The sequence below is a fragment of the Vipera berus genome, assembly GCF_964194415.1.
Source record: "Vipera berus genome assembly, chromosome: Z".
In the NCBI taxonomy this organism is placed as follows: Eukaryota; Metazoa; Chordata; class Lepidosauria; order Squamata; family Viperidae; genus Vipera; species Vipera berus.
The window spans coordinates 53,924,260-53,948,983 of NC_138205.1; the positions used below are offsets into that span (position 1 = coordinate 53,924,260).

A 24,724-nucleotide genomic window follows, 5' to 3' on the forward strand; every position below is an offset into this window, starting at 1 on the left:
TAATTCAGTTTGCCTGTAATTATTTCTTTGTTTTGAAAATTATATGTAGATTCCTTTTTTCCTCCTAGGAACCATTGGAGAAACAGTTGTCTAATCCAACCTATCTTGTTGCTGACTTCAGCAAACCTGAGGTTAGTTTATTTGGAATATTTAAAGATAATTGAGCTTCAAATCAGTTTATTGGGATAAATGCACATGAATTAGATTAATTTTATTTATATGCTGTTTTTTCAAAGTAGTATTTAAAATAGTGCAAAATAGTACATAAATAGTGCAAAATCAACATAAATCAATTTAAATGTATAATATTTTTTAAATATTTAGATTCAGCAAAACATTCAACATTACGACGACACAAGCCAAATTTAATGCAAATCACAAAGGCAGAACAAAATGAACAGGCTAATAAATAACAATTAAAGATAAGCTGTGCTATCAATTCTAATTCATTTCAAGTACCATAGCAATGTAGAATAAATAAATTCACAAATATTTGACTTTATTCCATTGACTCTCTCTCTCTTTTTACACACACACACACACACACACACACACACACACACACACACACACACTTATTTCTTTGTTTGGTAAATTTGCTGAATTTATATAATGATACATCTCACATATATGGTTCTGGGCAGCAAGCAAAGTTAAAAAGAATATAACACATTATAAACAAATATAAAACACAAAGCATTTAAAACATTAAAAGCGATAAAACCATTAAGACCATAAAGTATAAATTTGCACAGTCACAATATAGTCACTGTATAGATTCCGTATTCTTTATTGGATCCCTATACCAGATGGTAAAACGATGTTTGCAGGCTTTACATAAATATTAATATTTAATATTATTCATTCACTTACGTGCACATATGTGTATATATGTAACAGTGATGGGATTGGATATGTGATTGTGGAACTTGTAGATTAGGATGGTCTAGATCAGGCATGTCAAACTGCTGGCCCACAGGCCGGATGCATCATGCTGAAACCGCGCCCACCCCATTGCCGGCAATGGGGGGAAAGTCACAATATGTCGTGCAACATCATGTGACATTGTAAGTTTGACATGCCTGGTCTAGATTCTAGAGTGTTGTTGGTTTGAGATGGAGGAAACTTATGACACCTAATAGCTAAAGTTGTGATGCTCAGTGGCAACAAGATTTGGAAGAGTACAAAGCCATTGTGTCAGTGTGCAGGAAGATTGAAGGGGCAAAGTTGTCAGGTGGCTTAGTGGAAGGTGGCAGCTGACTGGATTGATGAGTTTGGGGCTGGTGCCCTTGGCTGAAGTGCTGGATACCAATAAAGGTATCAAATGAGCCAAATTTGCAGAACTAAGGAGACTTAAAATCCATAGCTACTCAGTTTTTGCCAGAGTTGAGCCAAGCCTGTTCTTCCGATCCAGTCTCGCACAATTTCCAGCCATTGGACACATTTGGTTGTTCTAGGGCAAAGATGTAGATCTTGGTATCCTCAACCTACTGATGCTACTGCACTTTGTATTGACATAAGACCTTTGTGGCTTCTGAGGTTATACTTGTTCCATGGAATAACATCCCCCTCCCCCCAGTGATCTAGGTGGCTCTGACCCTGCTAGCCTTTTATAAGGCTCGGAACATCTGGCTGTTCCTCCAGTCTTTAGGGGCAAGCAGTTAGCTAAGGTGGGTATTGTTGCATTAGGGCATTATGAGTTTATACAGTTATGATAGCTTTAAACATTTTATACTGTTCAGATTTACTGCTGTCAGATGGGAGAGCCTATAAATTTTATGTATATGTGTAAGTATGTGTGTACACACACATCCATACATAGAAAAAACAATGTTATATATATTAATGCCAGAATACTGCTTGCTGACTTGACTATTCCCTTAAGTCATTAATTATATTTAAAAACAAATAAAAGAAAAAATGCGCTTGTAAAAATTATTTTAGTCTCACAGAAATTTGCAAACAAGAAAGTGGCAGATATTTGAAAAAGAAACTCAAGCTGAATTTTATTGTAAATTAAATTGAACAAAAACAAATGAGTTTTGTAGCATGTTCTAGAAACTAATAGGATTTATTAGGATTAGTGTCCTTTTTGTCAGATTTGTTAACATTAAAGTTGCCAATATGTATTTTGCTCAGTGAGCTTTAAATTGTGAAAGCTTATGTCATAATAAATCAATTAAACTTTAGTGCCATGAGATTTGTTACTGTTTCTGTTGTATAACAACATAATGTAGTTATCCTTTAGAAAAGGATTTCCTTGACCTCATACTGTACATTATTTGTTCTTTTTATAGGCACCTCTACAGATTCATATTGCTATGCTTGCTTTGAATGAATTCCAGGAGAGTTTTGCTCGCATGCCAAACATTGGGTAAATACATATATAACCATAGTTACATGAATATTATAATTAAGTGTGTATAAAGTTTAATATTTATATTGATTTACAGTATTTCTTCATTTGATTACATTAAATTGCAATTTTATGATACTTAACTTTTTAAAAGTCATTTATTACAATGGAACTGAAGCAGTTTTATTGTAGATAAAATAAGATAAATAATCATTATTATCACTTTTCTGTGAACACTTGGCACACATTAAAAATGAAAAATGAACTTTTTTCAAAAGTATGTGTGTGTATAATATAATTATAATATATGCACCATGCACATACATATTTTATACACACACACACATATGTATATGTGTGTGTGTGTGTATATGTGTGTGTGTGTGTCAAGACTGTTTTTTCTGTCTGATTTATATATATATATATATATATATATATATATATATATATATATATATATATATATATATATATATTTGTTTTCGTAGATTCTCGCGGGTGTCTGTATGTGTAGATCTAGAGTCTGATTCACAAGACCGCCCTTTCCTGCAGAGTGTGGATTACGCGTTTAGCGATCGCGCGTCGCTAAATCAGTGACAGGTCTGGACCTCAAATGAACACCATTCTGAAGATTTAGAAATTTGGCTTTGTTACCTAGGTTTATCATTGGTTACAAGGTCATTTTCTAATTTTTCAAGATAAAACCGTCTTGGTCCTAGGCGTCTGGTTCTTCACTCAGAATATTACAACACAACAAAAAACCCCACCCATTCAGAACACACCCCACCCAACTAGAAGACAGCCACGCCTCCAACCAATCAGAAGACAACCACGCATCCACCCAATCAGAAGACAGCCACGCCTCAGAACACAGCCCCACCGGCAGTTGGAAGGAAAGGAACAGACAGACCACGCATTGCTCCTGAAAGCAGCAGGAGGAACACTCCAGCCTGATGATGACGGATGGGATTTCGTCGAAACGTCGCCACAACTTTCTGAAGATGAAAGGAACGCGGGAAGAAACCCGAGACTCTAGATCTACATATATATATATATATATATATATATATATATATATATATATATATATATATATATATATATATATATATATATATATATATATATATATATATAAATCACAGACAGAAAAAACAGTCTTGACAGTTAACAAGATTGATGTTATATGGCAGTGATGACAAACCTTTTAGAGACCAAGTGCCCAAACTGCAATCCAAAACCCACATGTATCGTCAGGTGACAGGTGGGCGTGGCCAGTTGGGTAGGTGTGGCCAAATGGGTGGGCATGGCCCATTAGGTGGGTGTGGCTGCAGTGGTAACGGCTGACTGGATGGGACTAAAAAATTCAATCAATCAATCAATCAGTTCCAACTTTGCAAGATCTTTTTTTTTCCAGCGAGAAGTTGAAATTGATTGATTGATGAACCTTTTTTTTTGCACACAGCAGCGGAGGCCTAAAGCGAAAAGGTTTTATAAAACCCAGCTGAAGCGCTAGGACTGGGGCGACGGCTCATGTGCCCACAGAGAGGGTGCCACCTGTGGCATGCGTGCCATAGGTTCGCCACCACAGTTATATGGTATAAAGCTATTAAAGAATCTAGTTGTTTCTGCTTCAGATACCGTGAAGCCTTTTCCCAGAAGGTAATAAATAAAACAGGTCATCTTTTCTGCCATCCTCACCACTCTCTGCACAGCCTTTCTGTCTGAAACAGTAATACTTGCAACAGTACGACAGGATGTTTTCAATCATCCCTCTATAGAAAGTGGTAAGGATAGTGGAAAAAAGATGTGCTCTTCTGATAGGATGCAGAAAATGCAGGCGCTGCAGTGCCTGCTTCACCAGTGACTCACTCATTGAGTGATCAAACTAACCTGCTCGTCAGCTGCATACCCAAAACCTAGATACTACTACTGTAATGACCTCCATAGTTGAATAATTAATACACAGAAGTATATGGTTGTGCCTGCTTTTTCTGAAATCGAAATGATCTCCTTTGTTTTTCCTACATTTAAAACCAGGCTGTTTTTATTAGACCAGTAATAAACCTTTTACCTCCTCCCGGTAATCACTTCAATATCATCCTGAATAAGTCCCACAACTGTTGTACCATTCACATACTTCACAATATGGTTGGTAGCAAACCTTGCACAACGGTCATGGGTTAGCACTGTAGAACAACAGTGGAGTTAGGACACAGTCCTGAGGGGAACACAGCTGTGCTCAAGAATACAATGTCAGAAATATTAGCCAAAACTCGCACATACGGGGAAAGTCAAGAATTCAGTTGCACAGAAAAGTATTGAAGCCAAAGGCCCATTTTATCCAATAAATACTGAGGAATGATCATATTACATGCTAACTAAAGTCGACAAATAGCATTCGCACATGAATATTTCTTTCTTCTAAGTGTGCCAAGCTCAGATGGAGAACATAGAAAATAGTATCCTCAGTGGAATGATTTGCACAGTAAGCAAACTAAAATATGTCAAATGCTGCTGTGAGGCTAGATACAACAAAGACCTTTACCAGCCTTTTAAAACATTTCATAATGATGGATGTAAGTGCAACCTGCCGATAACCCGTGATTGAAGATTTTTTTTGGCACTGGCAAAATAATGGCAGTCTTAAAACATGATAGAATCACTGCCTGCTGCAATGAACGATTGAAAATATCTGTAAGAACACAAGTCAACTCATCAGCCTACTCCTTAAGAATATGCCAGGGATATTATCTGGGCCTGCTGCTTTCTGAATGTTAACTTTCCACAATCTTCTCCAGACAGAGGTAACATCAAAGCTAAGCACTTTCTCATTAGGATGAGGCACAGCTTTCCTTGCAGAAGTAATATTTGATGCCTTGAATCTTCAAAAACAACAACAGTGTGTTCAGCACATTTTTAAAAAGTCCAAATAATCCTTATGAGGCAGTTTAGCATAGTTTGGTGTAGTTAAAGCACCAGGCTAAAAATTGGGAGATCATGAATTATTGTCTTGTCTGGAGCACAAAGCTTTCTGGGAAAGATTTGGCTAGTCTCTCCCTCTCAGCTCTAGAAAAATCTTGCCCCAAACCTGCAGGAATTAGTTAACGCTGACTCAAACAAGAAGTATTTTTTTCTCTATTGCAGAAAGCAGGAGGAGTTAAAAGCTCAGGCTCTAGTTCAACAATGACTTAACTGATGCTTTTGCATCATATTTTTTTGCATCTGTTTTTGGTGAAATTATTGTTTTCAGTAGGTTTTCATTATATCAATCTTTCAGGACTGATGGACAGACCCAGAAGACAGTTGTACAAACCTAACTTTTCTCAGGGTATTCTGCCCTGGAAATGCTTGAAAATTGCCTGTTATTTATTCTGTATGCTATCTGAGCAGGTACAACCTTCCATTATCTTTGGTCTGATGGAATAGAGGAAATTAAAGTATTAAATTTCATAGTAGCTCAGAAAAATTGCAATCTATTTGACCATTTCAGAAACTCAAATTAATAGCTCAAGCAAAGGTTGGGCAGCCATCTGTTGAGGGTGGTTTTCTTTGGTTTCCTACATAGAGGAGGTTTAGATCAGAGGTCCCCAATCTTTTGGGCACCAGGGATCGGTTACATGGAGAGAGGTTTTTCCACAGACTGGAGAGGGCGTGGTTTTGTGTGCTGCCTGCATCTCCCAGATGGGGCTTTGCTTGTTTCTGCGGCCCAGTTGCTGGCATGGCATGGCCCTGTATCAGTCCATGGACCGGGGATTGGGGACCCCTGGCTTAGATTTAATGGCAAAATGGTCCCTTTCAACACTATGATTCCACCTCTTTTGGCCTGTTTTTCTTTCTCTAAACAAAAAACATTTCCAGATAGTCTTCATTCATCTATTGTCATGAAAGCCTTCCAAAACCAAGGTATAAATTCAATTTAAAAGCTTTCCTCCAGTGTGAACTTTTCAGACAACTGTGCTATTGTACTTTGCTAGGGTAGGATTTCAGTCTTCAATCTCATGGAAATCTTAAGATCTTGAGGCATTAGTAGAGTGAAGGATAGCAGTGGGACAAGATACCTTCTGATTTTATTTTCTAGATTTCAGCATCAGAAATCTGTCAGGGGCACATGGTGCTCAATGAATCAGCCTCTTATTTATTAGATTCTGTTGATAGTGGATGTCAACTTGAATATTTTCCTAACTGATTGAAAGAGTTATTACAGTTTATTGAGCAGTTGCTTTCTTGGGCTAAGTTCTCATAATTCTTATGACCTTGCTGTACTAGAACAGCATTCTATACACATTATAACAAATTGGTGGAAGAAACACCCCGAATGACTTATCTGCATTACAATATTGTCTGAATAAATCAATCCAGCATATATTTCAAGAATTAAAATAAACTATTGGTATTGAAAAAAATCTAAAACATTCTGTGATCAAATAAGTTTTTAAAGAGCAAACGAAGATGCAAAAGGAAGAACCCTGTCTGAAATTAGGTAACAGCAACAAGTTCCCTTCTCCAAAGCAACAGCAACTATTTTTTAAAAGCCCAATAATAAATGGCAGGTTTTTTTCAACCCAGTGCCTTTCAAATATTTTATGAGTATATTTTTCAGCTTTCAGAATTTATTGATTGAGAACATTTCAAGTATCAGGGATTTAAAAATTTTTAAATATTATTGTTCATTGTTGTTATCATTTTTCTGTTTTTATGCAATTCTGCTGGTTTTGAATTTTTTCCATTTTCAATATCAAGATTGTAGTTTATTTTTTATTTCTTCATACTCTAGATCAGTGGTGGTGAACCTATGGCACGTGTGCCAAAGGCGACACTCAGAGCCCTCTCTATGGGCACGCGCGACATGCCCCGGAGATGGCAATTGTCCCTCTTCAACCAGCTGCCTGCTAACTTGCCAAGGTCCTATGTGGCCGGATGCATCCTGGCATGGCTGGTTTCCCTCTCCCCCCGTCCTGTTCCTCCTGGCCTCGCATGCTCTCCTTTTCCTGGGCGTGACCCATTGCATCGCCTCCTCAGCTGTTGTCCATCCATCCATCTTAGAGGTGGCTTCTTTGAACTGCTGGTGACGGGCTGTGGAGCCCCAGAGTGTGCCGGTCAAGGGGCTGGCAGACTGTGGCTGCTGACGGACACTGTCGGCCCCCATGCGTCGCTGGCCTCTGTGTGCGGGAGTCGGTGTCAGGCAGCAGCCACTTCGGCCCTTACCTTGCCCCATGGCAATGGCACCCCACCCTGCCTTGCCTCACCCTGCAGGATGAGCCTCCTGCCTCCTGCCCCACCTACAAGATAACCCCTGGATCTCACCCAACCCTGTCCACCCTCCACAGGCGTCCCTCCCCACAAGCAATATTGAGGTGACCATGCCCACCTTGGCCACACCCACCCAATCTGCCATGATCACCACACCCACGCCCACCCAGTGGGCCATGCCCACTTTGCCTACGGCGATAAATAAGTGGGTTTTGGGTTGCAGTTTGAGCACTCAGTCTCCAAAAGGTTCACCATCACTTCTCTAGATGTTTTATTATTGGACAGCATTTATGTCTTCTTGTTGAGGATATTTTATATTTTATCTGTCTGCTGGTAGTCTGCATAATTCAGCAGTATACAAATTTAATAAATAATAAATCCACATCTACCTGTGCCAGGTCCTTGGAAAGGACTCGATAGGTAGACAAAAGATAAAAAATAAAAGTAATACCAGATATCTCATGAAGTGTGTCGGTATGTGCTTTATTTTAAGAGTAGTGTAAGATTGCTACATTGTTTTTGTTTCGGCTCTAGAAGTCTTCAAGATGCTGAAGAAATGGTGAAGATAGCTCTATCCTTAAGTAAAACCCTGGAAGGCAAGGTAAAGTTCAGTAATATTTAAAACTTCAGTTTACTTTTCAGTTCCCTTTTCTAGGTAGTAAATGAGATTCGTGACTTGTATGTTTGAAAGTTCTGTGACTGTGATGCACCATGTTGGCTATAAATTACAATTTACAAATACAATGGGAGTTATGTTTACTATGTATTTCTTTATATTTCTACCAAGAATACTAAACAGATTTCCACAGTTGTTTTGAATTAGGCATTTCTGATCACTAGTGATATGTTAACTATGAAAGTTAAGTGGAGATCTGAATATCACAAATTCTGTTCCAGCTTAGGTAGAGAAATGTATGTATGGGTACTCTTCATTTAATGACAGTAGTTGGACTGGAATTTCAGTTTCTAATTGATGTAATAATAAATCATGACATCACATTGTCATATTACTTTATGAGGCCAATCCTGGCAGTTTCCATTGCTGTCGTTAAGGGAAAATTATGGTTCATTAAGCAAGGACCTTACATGACTATGATTAATAATTTTCTGCCAACCTCCCGTAAGCAAAGTTAATGGGAAAGTCTCTGGAAATTGCATGTCCTGGGTGGCTTGCAGGTAAGCCAGAGGGTAGGTGAACACTAGGAGTGAGGTGGAAGTGCTGTGGGAAGTGCTTGTGGCCTGGATAGGGATTGCTGCCATGCCATGTCTGTGTGGACGAGCTGGGGAGAGAGTGCTGTGGCATGATCTTGTGCTTTGTAGCAGGGCAGTTGTTTTTACACCTTAGTTATTCAGTTTTAAAACTGTATGGCTGCTTTTTAATCTGGTATCTCTTTGCCAGATTATGATTACAATGGTGAGAAGAAGGGCTGGATGTTAATGAGGAATACATTCTGGACGAATTGTTTGTTTTATAGAATTTATATATGCTTTCATATCTGGAATATTTATTTGTTTTAATTACAGCATCAAGTAAATGAAGACATTGTGAAATGGCTATCAAGGATGTCTCAGGGCTCTTTAGCTCCTCTCACAGCTGCACTTGGTGGTATTGCTAGTCAGGAAGTCTTAAAAGCAGTGACTGGAAAGTTTTCTCCCCTGCAACAATGGGTAATGGCTTATTTCTTTTGAATTGAGTGATTCATGTTTATGATGGTATCAGATAATATGCTAAGTATACTATAATTTATTTGGTTTTGGTCTTGTGTGCTGTGGGCATTTAGCCATTGTTTAATAAACTATGATTTTTGTGAAAAATGTATGGCCCACGGCCCGCTCGCTTGCTTTCTCCTCACCGCTTTGCTAACAAAAGCCTCTTCTCTTTCTTTCTTTCTCAGTGTTTTTTTTTTGTCTCTCCCTCTCCCGCCAAATTTTGCGAGCAAATTGAGTGAGTGAAAGAGTGAGAGAGGCTTTTGCAAGCAAAGTGTGAGTGAGTGAAAGAACAAGGAAGGGGCTTTTGTGAGCAAAGTGTGAGTGAAAGAGAGTGAGTGAGGGGCTTCTGCGAGCAAAGGGTGAGAGAAAAAGGGGAAAGTGAGGGGGGGAAAGGGAAAAAAGAAAAGGCATTGACTTCTGATTTTCTCTGTTGCAGTAGAAGGAAGCATTAACATTGAACCTCAACTTTTTTACTTTTCCATAATATTCTAAACTGGCCATTTCTATAACAACAAATTAATCTAACCAGTAAAGCCCAACCCCCTCACCCTTTTTTTAAAGTCACCTATGAATGTATCTCTCTTCTAAATATATGCGTCATTTATAAGTAGTCTTTGACTCACAACTGGTTGTTTAATGACCGTTTGAAGCTACAATGGCTTGCAAAGAGTGCTTTACGGTCCATAAAATTCTTCCAGCCGTTGAAAAACATTGCTTTATGCAGTTATGTGATTGTGATTTGATAGCTCAGCAGTCTATTTTCATTTACAACCAATTGCTAAGCATCCCATGATCATATGATCGCCATTTATAGTCTTCCCTATTGGCTTTCTCAAGAAACAGGCAGGAAAGATTTCAGGCTCTTGCTGCCTGCCAAAGGATTTTTCCTTCCCTCTCTGCATGGGGGAGGGGAGTGCTTTGCTGCACTGGAGAAACAAAGGTTAAATGTTTTAGGATCCTTCGTTCCTCCTCTGCACACAGAGGGAAGGGGACTCCTGTAGTGGGTTGGAGAAACAAAGCTCCGTGCATGGAGGATATGCTTATCCTCCTTTGGCAAGCAACAATTTTGCTTCATCTATTTAATGATTTTCTCTGATTTTTTAATGACTGCAACTGGGAGAGTCATGATTGTGGTCATTGAGCAAAGCAGTCACATGGGTGCCTCACTTAATGATAACTTTGCTCAATTACAAGATTACAGTCTCTATTGTAGTTGCACGTCAAGGACTACCTGTTTTGGAAATTGCTTTTGGTGGTCGTTGCCTGCATGTGGATGGCCAGCCGTTTTGCTTTGCATTTTTCCTCAGAAAAGCATACATGCATCCATGCAGAGACAGCTGGAAGCTATCTCTAACACACCATTCAGGGCTGGAAAAAGATAAAGTTCTTTAATGAAGACTGATTCATTTCTCTACTCCACATGGTACAAAGGTGTTTCAAAATAATTTGCACAGCCCTAATATACAGTCCTATTAGGAATCTGACTTTGCTGTCTTAAAATATAATTTGTGATCACTACATTTCTTTTTATCTATAGCTATATATCGATGCATTGGAATTAGTTACATTTCCAGAAAAAGCCCATGATGAAGAATTCCTTCCAAGGTAAATACTTAATGAACTTTTTTTGGTTTCATTAATTATTTTTCTTGATAATATCTCTCTAAAATCAGGTAGATTGACAGATGGCAGCTAAGCCGATTAACTTAACAATTTAAAGCTTAATTTAAAAACTTAAAATATGTGATAACAGTTTTACTAAATCTAAATCAAGTGCTTAATCCCTTTGCGGTTCTGCAGATGAGTTAGAATTTGTCATCATCTTAGCTAACATAGTAACACAGAAATTGGAGAAGGTTGCTCTAAAGCTTTATTCCATACAATCTGAAAGCATGTATACTAATTTTAAATATAAACAGGGTAAAACATGGATGGCATGTTCATACAGCCTTAGGTTGCCAATATGTGGCTTAAACTGTGTACACATGGTGTGAAGTCATTTTGAAATATGTTTCTTGAAATATGTTTCCTTTTTCACATCCTCTTGTCTTTTTTAGGGGAGACAGATATGATGCCCTAAGAGTGTGCATTGGAGATTCCTTATGCCAGAAATTAAAGAATCTCAATGTTTTCTTAGTAAGTATAACTTTTAGGTTAACTCTTGTCAGTGGGGATTTCTTAAATGGAATGCTAAATTACTTTGCTTAGACAATTTGGGCTCTGTTCTCAGGAATTAAATTTAGAGGTCATCTGTTTTAAAAATTATGGTATTGTTTGTTATTTAAGCCTAGGCACTAGAACATGTAGTTACATTATACAGCACATTTATCTAAAAATAGACAAAGTGGTTAGTAGGGATCTGTATTGTTTTTCATGCATTTCAGTGCAATACTTGTTAGCTTATATTACATATTTCAAAAGCTCTCTAAAATTAGCGCCTCTGTCTTTTTAGGGACAATTGTTAACATGCTTTTTAAAATTATCAAAAATGTAGCTAATTCTAAACTGTGTCAATTAAAGTTGGAAATTTTATAATATTATGCTTTGACATTTTAGGTTGGGTGTGGGGCAATAGGCTGTGAAATGTTGAAAAATTTTGCACTCCTTGGTGTTGGTACAGGCCAAGAAAGAGGCAAGGTATGTTTCATGTTCCCTACTGATTTCAGTTCCTCTAAGTGTAGAAATAATTCTTATTTAACAACTAGAATTGGGATTGGTAAGTCTGTCACAAGTAACACAGTCATTAATCAAAATATCATGTGTCCAGGATGGATTTATGACATTACTTCTGCAACCTGTGATTTTATTGGCTTTTCTAATGACTTTGGTTTTTGGAAGCTGGCTGTGAAGCATGCAAATGGCAATCAAATAACCACAGGACAGCATGATAGTCATAAATACCTACCAATTGTAAAGTCCCCAAATCTTGATCACAGGACTGGAGGGACTTTGTGACTGTTATAAGTGCAAAGGCTGTTTATAAATTATTTTTTTCAACACTATTGTAACTTCAAATGGTCATTAAACAGGGCAGTTGTTAAGTAAGGATTACCTCTATTGGCAATGCATTTTCCAGTAATACTTAAACAACAAATCCATTATCACTTGGATATAGTAGAAGTTGGAGCCAAGCTTTGATTGTTGGGTTCTCACATGTAAAAATCAGTTCACATTATTTTTGATGTATAGTTTCTTGTAGAGAAAAAAGCTGATAAAGATTTTTTTTAATGGGATGACTTGCATAGTTAGTAAGTAAGGGAATACAGCATACAATATTTTGAAAATATTTTGTTCCCATTCTTAAAATGATATGAGACAAGAGAGCAGAATATTTCAAATACTGATTCTGATGTAACAGTTTTGATCACTTTACTGCTTAATCATAATTTCATCAATTGTCCAACATACAGGTTGAAATAACAGATCCGGACTTAATAGAAAAGTCTAACTTGAATAGGCAGTTTCTTTTCCGGCCTCATCACATACAGGTAGGTTAGAGTGATGAGGACAAAATGTTGCAATGATTTGTTCAGAAAATAGCTATTTTAATTGAACTAAAAAGCTATATTTGCATATATTTCAATGTGGAGCAAATGTTTGGATTTTGTTTCAGTAGTACCTCGGTATTCATCTAATTGAATACTAATTAGTTCCGGGAGACGTGATGAGTACTAGAAAGGATAAGTACCAAGTAAACCATGTGGCTTACCATGTGATCCTTTGTTTCAGCAGATAGCTAGCTGTCTGGCTGGCGATATATATATATATATATATATACCTCATGGGTGGGGGAGGCCCATAAAAGAGGCAGACCAGCAGCAAAAGACGTTGCAAAGCCAAAGACAACCGAGCAGAGGGACAGCAGGAGGGACCGGGGGAGGGGGGCATGGGAAGAGCCCAGATAAATTAGGGCCTAAAACTGTTCCAATACCAGAGAAGCTTCCAAACAAGTCTCTGTGCTTGGCCAATGAAGTTGAGATTGTGGATTGGGCTTCTGCCCTGATCAGGCAGCTGTCAGAAGACTGCAAATCTCTTCCTGCTCTTGCTAGCCTTTGAGAAGCCAACTGCCTGCATGCAGAGGCAGCAACTTTAGGATCAGCTTCCCAAAACCTTTCCCTTGCTTAATCCCCTCTCTCTTTCGGAAACCCAAATTTCTTCAATAAAGAAAACAAAAAGCTGGGATGGACAGACTTGTGCTTAAACTAAATTCTCTAACTGTACCCTCTAATCTTGATCCTTTTAAAGGGGGTGCCCAGAAAGAGATTGACAAAATCTATGTTACTTACTTTGATGAGTGACTGTAGTCTTCAGCTTGCCTTCACTTTCATTCTATGGCATTCAATCCCGCCTGCTTGGCTTCATGCAGTGCCACTGCAGCACCCCTTGCAACCACACCTATTCTATAGCATTCATCTGCCATTGGCTGCTTGTGAGCCACCTAAGGAAAGGCTTGTCCTGACTGGGATGTGCAACTTCCTGCCAGCTTCACCATTGATTTGTTTGTTGGACAATGACAGGAAGGTGGAAGTTGCAATCATGTGAGATCCTCATTTAATGACCTTCTTGCTTAATGATGGCAATGGGGACTGCCAGAATTGTAGGTGCTAAACCAGGCATGTCAAACTGCTAGCCCATGAGCTGGATGCATAATACTAAAACCGCACCCACCCCTTTGCCGGCAATAGGGAAAAAGTCATGATACATTGCGCGACATCATGTGACATCGTGAGTTTGACATGCCTGTGCTAAGCAATGCAGTCATATGACATAGTGCTTTATGCCCACGTTGCTTACAAACAGAAATTGTAATTCCAATTACTGTTAATCAAGGACTGTCTGTAAACTTCACGTTGTAAGATTTTTGGGGAAAAATTTTAAGTAATGATGTTGGTATGATGCCATTAGCTTTAAAATGTTGCCACCTGCCACCATAATTAGTGTGATTTGCAGTTGTTCATGCTGTATTATTAAATTATTGATGTTTCATTTTATAAGGATTGTTCCCATGAAAAATATTAACCGGACTAACTTCAATTTTGTTTAGAAACCTAAGAGTTGTACTGCAGCAGCAGCAACACGTAGCATCAATCCTGAGATAAAGATAGACTCATACCTTAACAAAGTGTGCCCAGCTACTGAGAACATATACAATGATGATTTCTACACCAAGCAAGATGTAATTGTAACTGCATTAGACAATGTGGAAGCTAGGAGGTATATTGACAGGTAAATCTGTGATCAGAGGTTGATTTGTTTTTTTTTTCTGCTTTTTTTCTCCTCCCTCCTAGGTAGTAATTTATCTTTAATTACGTAACATTAATTATTGCTTCATGTTACATATAGCTTTGTTTAATTCAAAACAATTGATAAACTCTTGTTTAATTCAAAACAATTTGGTTTATGCTGTATGAGTAATAATTTCAGTAATGAATGGATGTTTCTTGAAGTCTATCATTATACATATTGAAATAGTTTCACTGTCTTCCACTTTCCTATCAAACTAAGTTTAAGATGTAGATTGTAGTATCAATAGTTTAGGGCTGAGCTACGGATAGGACTCTTCACAGTAAAACCTTGAGTTTCAAATCTTTATTTGGTGGACTCAATCCCCAGTAAGGGAAATGTTGCTTGTTTTGGTGAGTCATTATAAATTTTATATAAATTTATGTAATAATTACATAATTATTTTGGCTTTCCTTCTAGTTTGCTTGTTAACTGTACAGGGAGTGCAGAATTATTAGGCAAGTTGTATTTTTGAGGATTAATTTTATTATTGAACAACAACCATGTTCCCAATGAACCCAAAAAACTCATTAATATCAAAGCTGAATATTTTTGGAAGTAGTTTTTAGTTTGTTTTTAGTTATAGCTATTTTAGGGGGATATCTGTGTGTGCAGGTGACTATTACTGTGCATAATTATTAGGCAACTTAACAAAAAACAAATATATACCCATTTCAATTATTTATTTTTACCAGTGAAACCAATATAACATCTCAACATTCACAAATATACATTTCTGACATTCAAAAACATAACAAAAACAAATCAGTGACCAATATAGCCACCTTTCTTTGCAAGGACACTCAAAAGCCTGCCATCCATGGATTCTGTCAGTGTTTTGATCTGGTCACCATCAACATTGCGTGCAGCAGCAACCACAGCCTCCCAGACACTGTTCAGAGAGGTGTACTGTTTTCCCTCATTGTAAATCTCACATTTGATGATGGACCACAGGTTCTCAATGGGGTTCAGATCAGGTGAACAAGGAGGCCATGTCATTAGATTTCCTTCTTTTATACCCTTTCTTGCCAGCCACGCTGTGGAGTACTTGGACGCGTGTGATGGAGCATTGTCCTGCATGAAAATCATGTTTTTCTTGAAGGATGCAGACTTCTTCCTGTACCACTGCTTGAAGAAGGTGTCTTCCAGAAACTGGCAGTAGGACTGGGAGTTGAGCTTGACTCCATCCTCAACCCGAAAAGGCCCCACAAGCTCATCTTTGATGATACCAGCCCAAACCAGTACTCCACCTCCACCTTGCTGGCGTCTGAGTCGGACTGGAGCTCTCTGCCCTTTACCAATCCAGCCACGGGCCCATCCATCTAGCCCATCAAGACTCACTCTCATTTCATCAGTCCATAAAACCTTAGAAAAATCAGTCTTGAGATATTTCTTGGCCCAATCTTGACGTTTCAGCTTGTGTGTCTTGTTCAGTGGTGGTCGTCTTTCAGCCTTTCTTACCTTGGCCATGTCTCTGAGTATTGCACACCTTGTGCTTTTGGGCACTCCAGTGATGTTGCAGCTCTGAAATATGGCCAAACTGGTGGCAAGTGGCATCTTGGCAGCTGCACGCTTGACTTTTCTCAGTTCATGGGCAGTTATTTTGCGCCTTGGTTTCTCCACACGCTTCTTGCGACCCTGTTGACTATTTTGAATGAAACGCTTGATTGTTCGATGATCACGCTTCAGAAGCTTTGCAATTTTAAGAGTGCTGCATCCCTCTGCAAGATATCTCACTATTTTTGACTTTTCTGAGCCTGTCAAGTCCTTCTTTTGACCCATTTTGCCAACGGAAAGGAAGTTGCCTAATAATTATGCACACCTGATACAGGGTGTTGATGTCATTAGACCACACCCCTTCTCATTACAGAGATGCACATCACCTAATATGCTTAATTGGTAGTAGGCTTTCGAGCCTATACAGCTTGGAGTAAGACAACATGCATAAAGAGGATGATGTGGTCAAAATACTCATTTGCCTAATAATTCTGCACTCCCTGTAATTCCATCTTGAAACCCTCAAAGAGGCCATTTTAAAGTTAAAATATTCTGAATGTTTTGTATAGTCCTTGACATTTACATTTTCTACACAATAAATATAGTTAATTGTGAAAGTCATAAGAGCAGTGGTGGTGCAGTAAATAGAATAGAGTATTACAGGCTAATTCTGTTGACTGCCAGGAGTTCAATTCTGACCAACTCATGGTTGAGACTCAGTCTTCTATCCTTCTGAGGTTGGTAAATGAGGACCCAGATTGCTGGGGGCAATATGCTGACATTTGTAAACCACTCAGAGAACGGTGTAAAGCATCTGAAGGGGTATATACATCTAAGTGCTATAGCTATAATTGCTAAGCCATAGTTGGTTTTATCTGTGGTTTATTGAACTAAGTATTCTATATTTCACAGAAGATGTGTTGTACAGTACAACTCAAAACAAAACATCCTAAAAGATCATATTGTTAGGTTATATATTGTGCTAAGATGTGGTTTATCTTTTCTAGTATAATTTTGAATATATTTATCACCTTGATATTGTTTTAACTGCAAAATTTAAACTGCTATCAGCATATTAACAAATTATTATTATCTTTGGCTTTTTTTCTAAAGGCAAGGTGAGGACCAAGCAATATGGACTATGCAATTTGGGCTTCCTTGTAGTTTAATTTAGCTTTATTTTCCTTAGAAGCCTCCTGTTTCAGTAATTGGAAGCAGATAAATTACTTTCATTTCCCCAGGCTTGAAAAATAAAAGGAGTGTGTCAGGACCCACCCCCATCCACATCCTAGGAAATAAGAACTCTTGGAGCCAGGGTTGTCCAAAAGGAAAAAGTTTACTAGGATGAGATCGGTTGTGGCAATACAAGATGGGATCTAACAGAGTTACATTTCAATCATATATAAAGCATTCCCATTTCAGCCCCCTCCCCTCATCTGTTTGGTCGGGCTCACATCATTTACTTAGGTGTCAGGCCCTTTTGTGGGAAAGGGAACTCTCCTTGTGTTTATTGTTATTGCTTCTTCCTTTTCAGTTGCAAATGGAGATGCAATCCAGATCTCTCTCTCCCCCTGTCCCCCCAGATCAAAAGCTTCCCTGGTCTTTGAAGACAGCCTATTGCAATCTGAGTAACAATCCTCTCCCCCCCCTCGGAGAGATGGCAGAATCCCCAGAATAAGCACAATATTCTACCCATACATTTATGAAATGTGATATAAATGGATTCTGACAATCGGCTCTCCTTTCAGAAAAAAGATGGGTCCATCTGCGGGGAAAAGAAAACATATAAATGTTAGCCTGGTTTGTTCGGATATTCTGTATGAAACCTCTTAAGCAACTTTGGTGCTTTAACATGGAGTATGTTAACCCACTCATTTTCTGAGGAGGGGAGGTGTTTCCATGCCACTAAATATTGTATCGTTCCATGGTGTTTTCTGGAATCTAAGATTTCTTTCACTTCAAAATGTTGTTCTCCTTCCACCATGATGGGGGGTGGTGGTGGTGGGATTTTTGTTCATAGTGGTGATTGTTGTTCTCTCTTTATTAGACTGCAGTGAAAGTTTGGGTGTATTCATCTAAGATTTTTGGGTAGTTCTAATTCAACTGTTACTGGGTTTATGATTCTTTTAATTGGAAAGGTCCAATATACTTTGGTCCTAGTTTTTTACAGGGTTGGAGTGATTTCAGGTATTTTGTGGATAAATATACCATCTCTCCTACCCTGATCGGTTCTTTTTTTGTCTGCCTGTGTCTTGTATGCTTTTCTGGCATCTTCCAATGCTTTCCTGCATCTTATCAATTGTAAAAGAAAGAGCACTGTTAGTAACTGTTTCCTGCACTGTTAGTAACATCTATTTTTTTCTCTGTGGACTCTAAATAACCTTATGAGATTTTTCTTAATTAACATCCTAAAATCCCTACCTACCAGGATGTTAAATCTCATTTAAATGATCATGTTTAGTATTGTAGGTTGTTAACATGTAACATGTTTAACTTAATATAACTGATTTTTATGCATGATGTTTTATTTTATCTAATCAACTTTTTCTTTGTACTTTTCTTTGTTATTCCAAGCTTTGAACCAGTTTCCTCTTTTGCATAGAGAAAAACATTTAATTCTGAAACATTTCAAATAAATCACACTTAAACTGGTCTTCCCTCCCTCTTGGTTGCTTAATTGGGGCTTAGTGTGCTGGGGAAGAATCTAGCAACACATTTGGCTATCAAAATCAGGATATAAATAGTTATAATAACAAATGTATTCAATTATCTAATTCAGTGTGCTGATTTCTAATTAGTTTGTTCTCTTTTTCTCTCTTCAGCCAGATATTCTGAGCTGAGTAATGAATTCATATCATACTATTTTTCTCCCTGTGTTCTATTATGAGTCAATAAAAAATATTTTATTCTTTCCTTCCATTGTGAAGTCGCTGCCTAGCAAGCTTACGTCCTCTCTTAGATTCTGGAACAATGGGAACAAAAGGGCATACAGAAGTCATTGTGCCTCATCTAACAGAATCTTACAATAGTCATGTAAGTGACCATAAAAGTGCTTTCCTTTGGGTTGACCAATAATTTTATTTGACCTCTTTTGAAATAGATAATCCTTTCATGCTTTAAAAATTAGTTGACATTAGATATTTGTACAGATTTTGTACATAAGATCAAAGTATTCTTGAGCAAACATGTCAAATTCTTCAGGTTTTGGAAACCATTTTAGACATATTCAAAACATAAAAGCAAACTATCACAATATTATAATTGACACCTTAAATAATCAAGAACTAAATCATATAGTAAGAAGATAGGTTGTTGATGTAAGCTAAAGTATTTTAGTATTCAGTTTTTCTTTAGCAATCCATGATGGAATTTAGGGTTTCCATAAACATTAGTAGTCTTTGAAAATATAATTTACTTATTAAGAAGGCATTCTGACCTCATTGCTAAGATGATTTATTTAGAACATAGAATATCAGGATAGGAAGAGACCTTGGAGGTCTTCTAATCCATCTCCAGTCAAGAGACCTTTTACCATTCCATAAAAATTGCTGTCCAATCTTTTCTTGAATTCATCCAATGATGGAACATCCACAAATTCTGGAGGCCTTTCCTCTGATTGATTGTTCTGACTGTCACTGTCTTAATTTTATCTTATTGAAATAACAACATCTAATCTGGAAAGGTATATTTATTTGAAAGAAAATACATAATATCAGCTAAAACATTGCCTTCTATATGTATCTATTTAAAAATTAACTTCATTTAATCCAGGCTGTGAAATTAAATGAGTTAGAGATGAAATAGCAAATCATAGTGTATTTGTACCGGTTTGTCTATACAATCTTTTTTGTGTGCTTTTTTATATTTAGCGAGATCCACCTGAAGAAGAAATACCATTTTGCACAATAAAGTCTTTTCCAGCTGCCACTGAACACACAATACAGTGGGCAAGGGACAAGGTAAATTTGACCATGAGCATGATACATTCAATCAGAAAGACAAGTCCCATTGAAAGGAAGAAAAAGTAAAAATGAATTGCAGTCCTGGTTTCTTTTTTTTAGCAGGAAAAATATGCAGTAGTATTTTCTCATAACATTTGATATTTTTTTTTAGTTTGAAAATGCTTTTTCACACAAGCCTTCCCTGTTTAACAAGTTTTGGCAAACGTATCCATCAGCAGAAGAAGTGTTACAGGTGATATTCTAAATTATTATTAAAATTACATGTGGAATTACTATGTTTGTCATTTAATAAGTAAATTTTATGCAGTAGGTTTTACATATTTGAGGGACTATTAATTGGTTTTCATATAATTAAATCTTTAGCACATGTTCATATTCTTCCAAAAAGCTAATTATGCAGAGGTTTGAACTAGAACGATCCTTTGAAATGAATTTGGTAAAATTTCATTTTAAAATGATATTGAATATAGTTAGGGTAAAATATAAACTTCTGTTATGCTGTATATCTTTGGTTATTATCTTGCATGTTTACTATTATAATTCTATATTAACACATATTGTGGAAATACATGTTTTTTATTTACTTGTAATTTGTGACATATATTCAAAGCTTGTTTTTGTATTTTCTAGAGAATAAAATCTGGGGAAAGTTTGGAAGGCTCTTTCCAAGTGATTAAATGCCTGGGTAGAAGACCAAGAAACTGGTCCCAATGTGTTGAACTGGCAAGATTAAAGTTTGAGAAGTACTTTAATCATAAGGTATGAATGTTTTACTTCTTTTGTTAATGGCAGGTGATAAAAATAGGGTAAGACCACATTTATTAAAAGTACCTGTATTATTTGTTTGTCTATAAAGCAGATTATTTATTTATTTAAAATGCTTTTATGCTATCATTTTTTAAAAATACTTCTAAAATAATGCATTGCTAGATATATAGTTTATTATTTATTTACTTAGTTGTCAAGCTAATCAAAGGTAAAATACAATATTTTCTAAAATGAAATAGGCAAAAGAAATGCAATAAAATATATGTGTGCTAAATACAAACAGTTAGTGCTCAAATAAAAACATTGCCTGTACACAATATCCTGGTCTGTTCAACATAATTGATTCTTAGTTGAATTGCCTTGTCTATAAACTTAGCAATTTTGTTAACAAAGTACGCATTAGACCTCAAGAGGAAAGAGAGCAGTCTTTGGTTTATGAATAGCCATAGCAATTAACAGAGTGGTGCTGAATCGTATAGAACTAGAAACCTCACTAGAAGCCAAAATGTCACGCCTACCTCTAATTTACTTTGGCTGTGTCATGAGTGCACATTCATTGGAGAAATCAATAATGCTAGAATGAAGAAGGAGCAAGCAAATAACTTGTTGTCATAATACCATCATAGTTTATACAAAGATGAACATCCAACAACTGAAAGAAGCTGTGCTTGACAGGGCAGCATGGAGAGCACTTATCTGTAGTCTCCAAGACTTAGACATGACGGAATGGTTAAAACTATGGTTGATGTCCCAATGGGTGCTGTTTCAGTACAGATTTTAGATATTTAAGCCTAAAACTTATATATAATTGACAATAAAACATAACATGAGCTGTATCTTTGATCATCAATACATACATATTCTCTCATGACATGGTAAATGATTGAAGTGCCCACATTTGATTTCTAAAGTATGTTCAGTGTAATAAAATACATATAAAACTAATATAATTATTTTTAAAAAAACTTTCAAGTATTAGTGGGAAGACTGTTTATCACCTTTGACTTGCCAGTACTTCATAGAAATCCAGAACTGCAGATGGACCATCAAATAGCATAAAAATTCACAATGTCCTGCAAAAGCAATACCCAGCATTTTAGGATATTGCTCTGTGGCCTAAAATGTATTTTTTCCTATTTCTCTAGCCAACAAACTTCTGCTGTTAAAAACTGTTTAATTTCTGTTCTGTAACATCCACCAAAAATTGTTATAATTAATTTAAAGAAGAAACCAACCACAATGCAATATTTTCAGTCCAGAATACAGTTCAAGGATACAATATACAGCTGGTTCTTGACCTACAACTATAATTGAGCCTAGCATTATAGCCATAAATTGTGCCAGTTAAGTGAGTCACCATGTTATTGCACCTGATTTTGCAACTTTTTTGTGGAAGTTGTTAAGTGAATCATTTGATCATTAAGGAAAGCAAACACCAGTTTCTGGCAAAACCATCGGTAATGTGATCATGGAATGATGTAAATGGCCACAAATATGAACCAGTTTCTGAATGCCTAAAATTTCATCTTATAATTGTGGGGAACGGGATCAAAGTATTTGAGCTTCAGTATCTATCCTGCCAAAGAACAATCAGGTTTGTCATAGCTTTTCTCCCAAGGAACAAGCATCTTTTAATTTAATTGCTGAGGTCACCATCTGCAGCGATCTAGGAGTCCCCATATTTTCTAGAAAATGCTGGGACCAGATGCCATGATCTTAGTTTTTTTAATGTTGAGTTTCAAGCCACTTTTGCACTCTCCTCTTTCACTATTATCAAAAGGCTCTTTTGTTTCTCTTCATTTTCTGCCATTAGAGTGGTATCATCTGCAAATCTGATGTTGTTGATATTTCTCCTGGCAATTCATCCAGCCCAGCATTTGTGGGTTGCTGTTTTCTTCTCCAGTGGGCCATGTTTTGTCAGAACTCTCCATTATGACCTGTCTCTCTTGAATGGTCCTGCTCAGCTTATCTTATAGCTTTTTTTAGTTGTGCAAGCCCCTTTTGCTGTGACAAGGCTGTGATACATGAATGGGATCCCGAATGCTAGATTCCAGTTTAAAAAGGGCTGAATATTCCCTCTTTGTAAACTTTAGCAGGAAATTATAAGATAATATGTGTTAATTTTACTAATGTGTTAGTAAAAGTAATAAGTAAAGTTAGTGCTAGCTTTTGAAATAACTGAAATTAAATCAAATCTAATTTAGTACAGGAAGAAGCCAAATATAAATTCTTTAATCAAATTTTTTTGTTTCACACCATGAACTCAAGCAATATTTCTAGTCCACATCTAGCCTGATTAAGAATTCACTTGATTCAATTTCTGTTTTTCAATAGTACTAATCTTTTGCTCATAGCATTGTTAAAGTATAGCATTGGATCAGGCTAGTGAATTGAAGTTTGGATCAAAAAGTGATCAGATTAACAACAGACTAGCTGTATCTTCCACGCTAAGCAATAAATACAGATTATTGGAAACTGAAGACCCTTGTCTACTCCTAAAATTTCAATTCTAAAATTTTAATTTGCACATACTGTTGTTGTTGTTGTTTTGTAACTTTTATTGTACACAGCCCAGAGTCCCACTTTGAGGGAGATGGGCAGTTTAAAAATGTGAAAAATAAATAACCCTTTTTTATTTTATGAATTTATATGTTTTCTTTATTTGAATTGTCTTACTCGTTTATTTATTACATTTATATGCCCTTCATCTTATTGTTGAAATGATTCTATAGAGGCAGCTTACAAAGTGATAAAAATATACAGTGAAAATTAATGAAACTTTTAATAGAGACTAAAAATTAAGAGGATATATGGCATGAGGGAGAAGTCTTTTCTCTTGCCCCAACAGCCACCTCTTGTGACAAAGGGGAGGTGCTGACCCTAAGCCAGCCAGCAGAGCCAGGCTTTAAGGCCCTTCATGAAGGCCATGAGAATGGGGGCAGATCTCATTTACAATGTTAACATGTTCCAAAGGGTGGAGAGAAAGTCTCTTCTTCCTGACTCTGCCAACCAAAATTCCTTGACAGATGAGATTCATGGCAGGTCTCTTCTGATGGAGCAAATGGGTATCTACCTCAATCCCATTGGGGCAAGGTGACTTCTGATACCCTGGACCCGTGCTATAAAGAGTTTAAAAATAATATCTTGAATTGGACCCAGACGCAAACTGCAACCAACCAGCTCGTACAACAGTGGTGTTACATTTGCAACCCTAAGAGTTTCCAGAACTTGTCTGTGCCATTGCATTCTATACTATCCGTAGTTTCTGAAACACTTCCAGTGTAGCCCCAAATTGAATTTTTTTTCAGTTAGAAGATGTTTTCTTCTTAAATTTGGCAATTAGTATGTATTTATGATGGTTGCAGTGGCCCGGGGACATGTGATCATCTTTTGTGACCTTCTGACAAGCAAAGTCAATAGGGAAGCCAGATTCTTTTAACAACTATGCTACTAACTTAACCACTGTAGTGATTCACTTAGCAACTGTGGCAAGAAAAGTTGTAAAATGGAACACTTAACATTTAACACTTAATTCACTTAACAACGGTCTTGTTTAGCAATACAAATTTTGGGAACAATTATGGTTGTTAATTGTTAAACAATTATGGTCGACTATCTATAAATCATCAACCCGGAAGATTCTAGATGTAGAAGATAACACTTGCCAAAGTACATTGTCTTAGAAAGGTCTGAAAATAAAAAAAAAACCTGCTATTTTCATTTAAACTATATATTCTTAAATATTTAATTTATGGTTAATATGTGCGGAGTTATTAAATAGACTTTGAAATTCTAAAAAAAACCCTGAAGACGATTTGCTACTAGTCAGCTATACACTTTTAAAAGCTGTTTTGGCTAGATAAATGTCCATATTCTCCACTATAAATATATAAAT

General features: G+C 36.9%; 1 protein-coding gene across 1 annotated transcript in view; it reads left to right on the plus strand.

Moving 5' to 3' along the window:
• Positions 1 to 24,724, plus strand: part of UBA6 (ubiquitin like modifier activating enzyme 6) — a 112,086-nt gene that overhangs the window by 56,976 nt on the left and 30,386 nt on the right. The window contains exons 11-23 of the mRNA XM_081345553.1: positions 69 to 131; positions 2,298 to 2,374; positions 8,144 to 8,210; positions 9,134 to 9,277; positions 10,857 to 10,924; positions 11,377 to 11,455; positions 11,876 to 11,956; positions 12,730 to 12,807; positions 14,364 to 14,545; positions 19,027 to 19,132; positions 19,969 to 20,058; positions 20,213 to 20,293; positions 20,692 to 20,820. Coding sequence (XP_081201679.1) covers positions 69 to 131; positions 2,298 to 2,374; positions 8,144 to 8,210; positions 9,134 to 9,277; positions 10,857 to 10,924; positions 11,377 to 11,455; positions 11,876 to 11,956; positions 12,730 to 12,807; positions 14,364 to 14,545; positions 19,027 to 19,132; positions 19,969 to 20,058; positions 20,213 to 20,293; positions 20,692 to 20,820 — 1,245 coding nt within the window. The remainder of the gene's footprint in view (positions 1 to 68; positions 132 to 2,297; positions 2,375 to 8,143; positions 8,211 to 9,133; positions 9,278 to 10,856; positions 10,925 to 11,376; positions 11,456 to 11,875; positions 11,957 to 12,729; positions 12,808 to 14,363; positions 14,546 to 19,026; positions 19,133 to 19,968; positions 20,059 to 20,212; positions 20,294 to 20,691; positions 20,821 to 24,724) is intronic.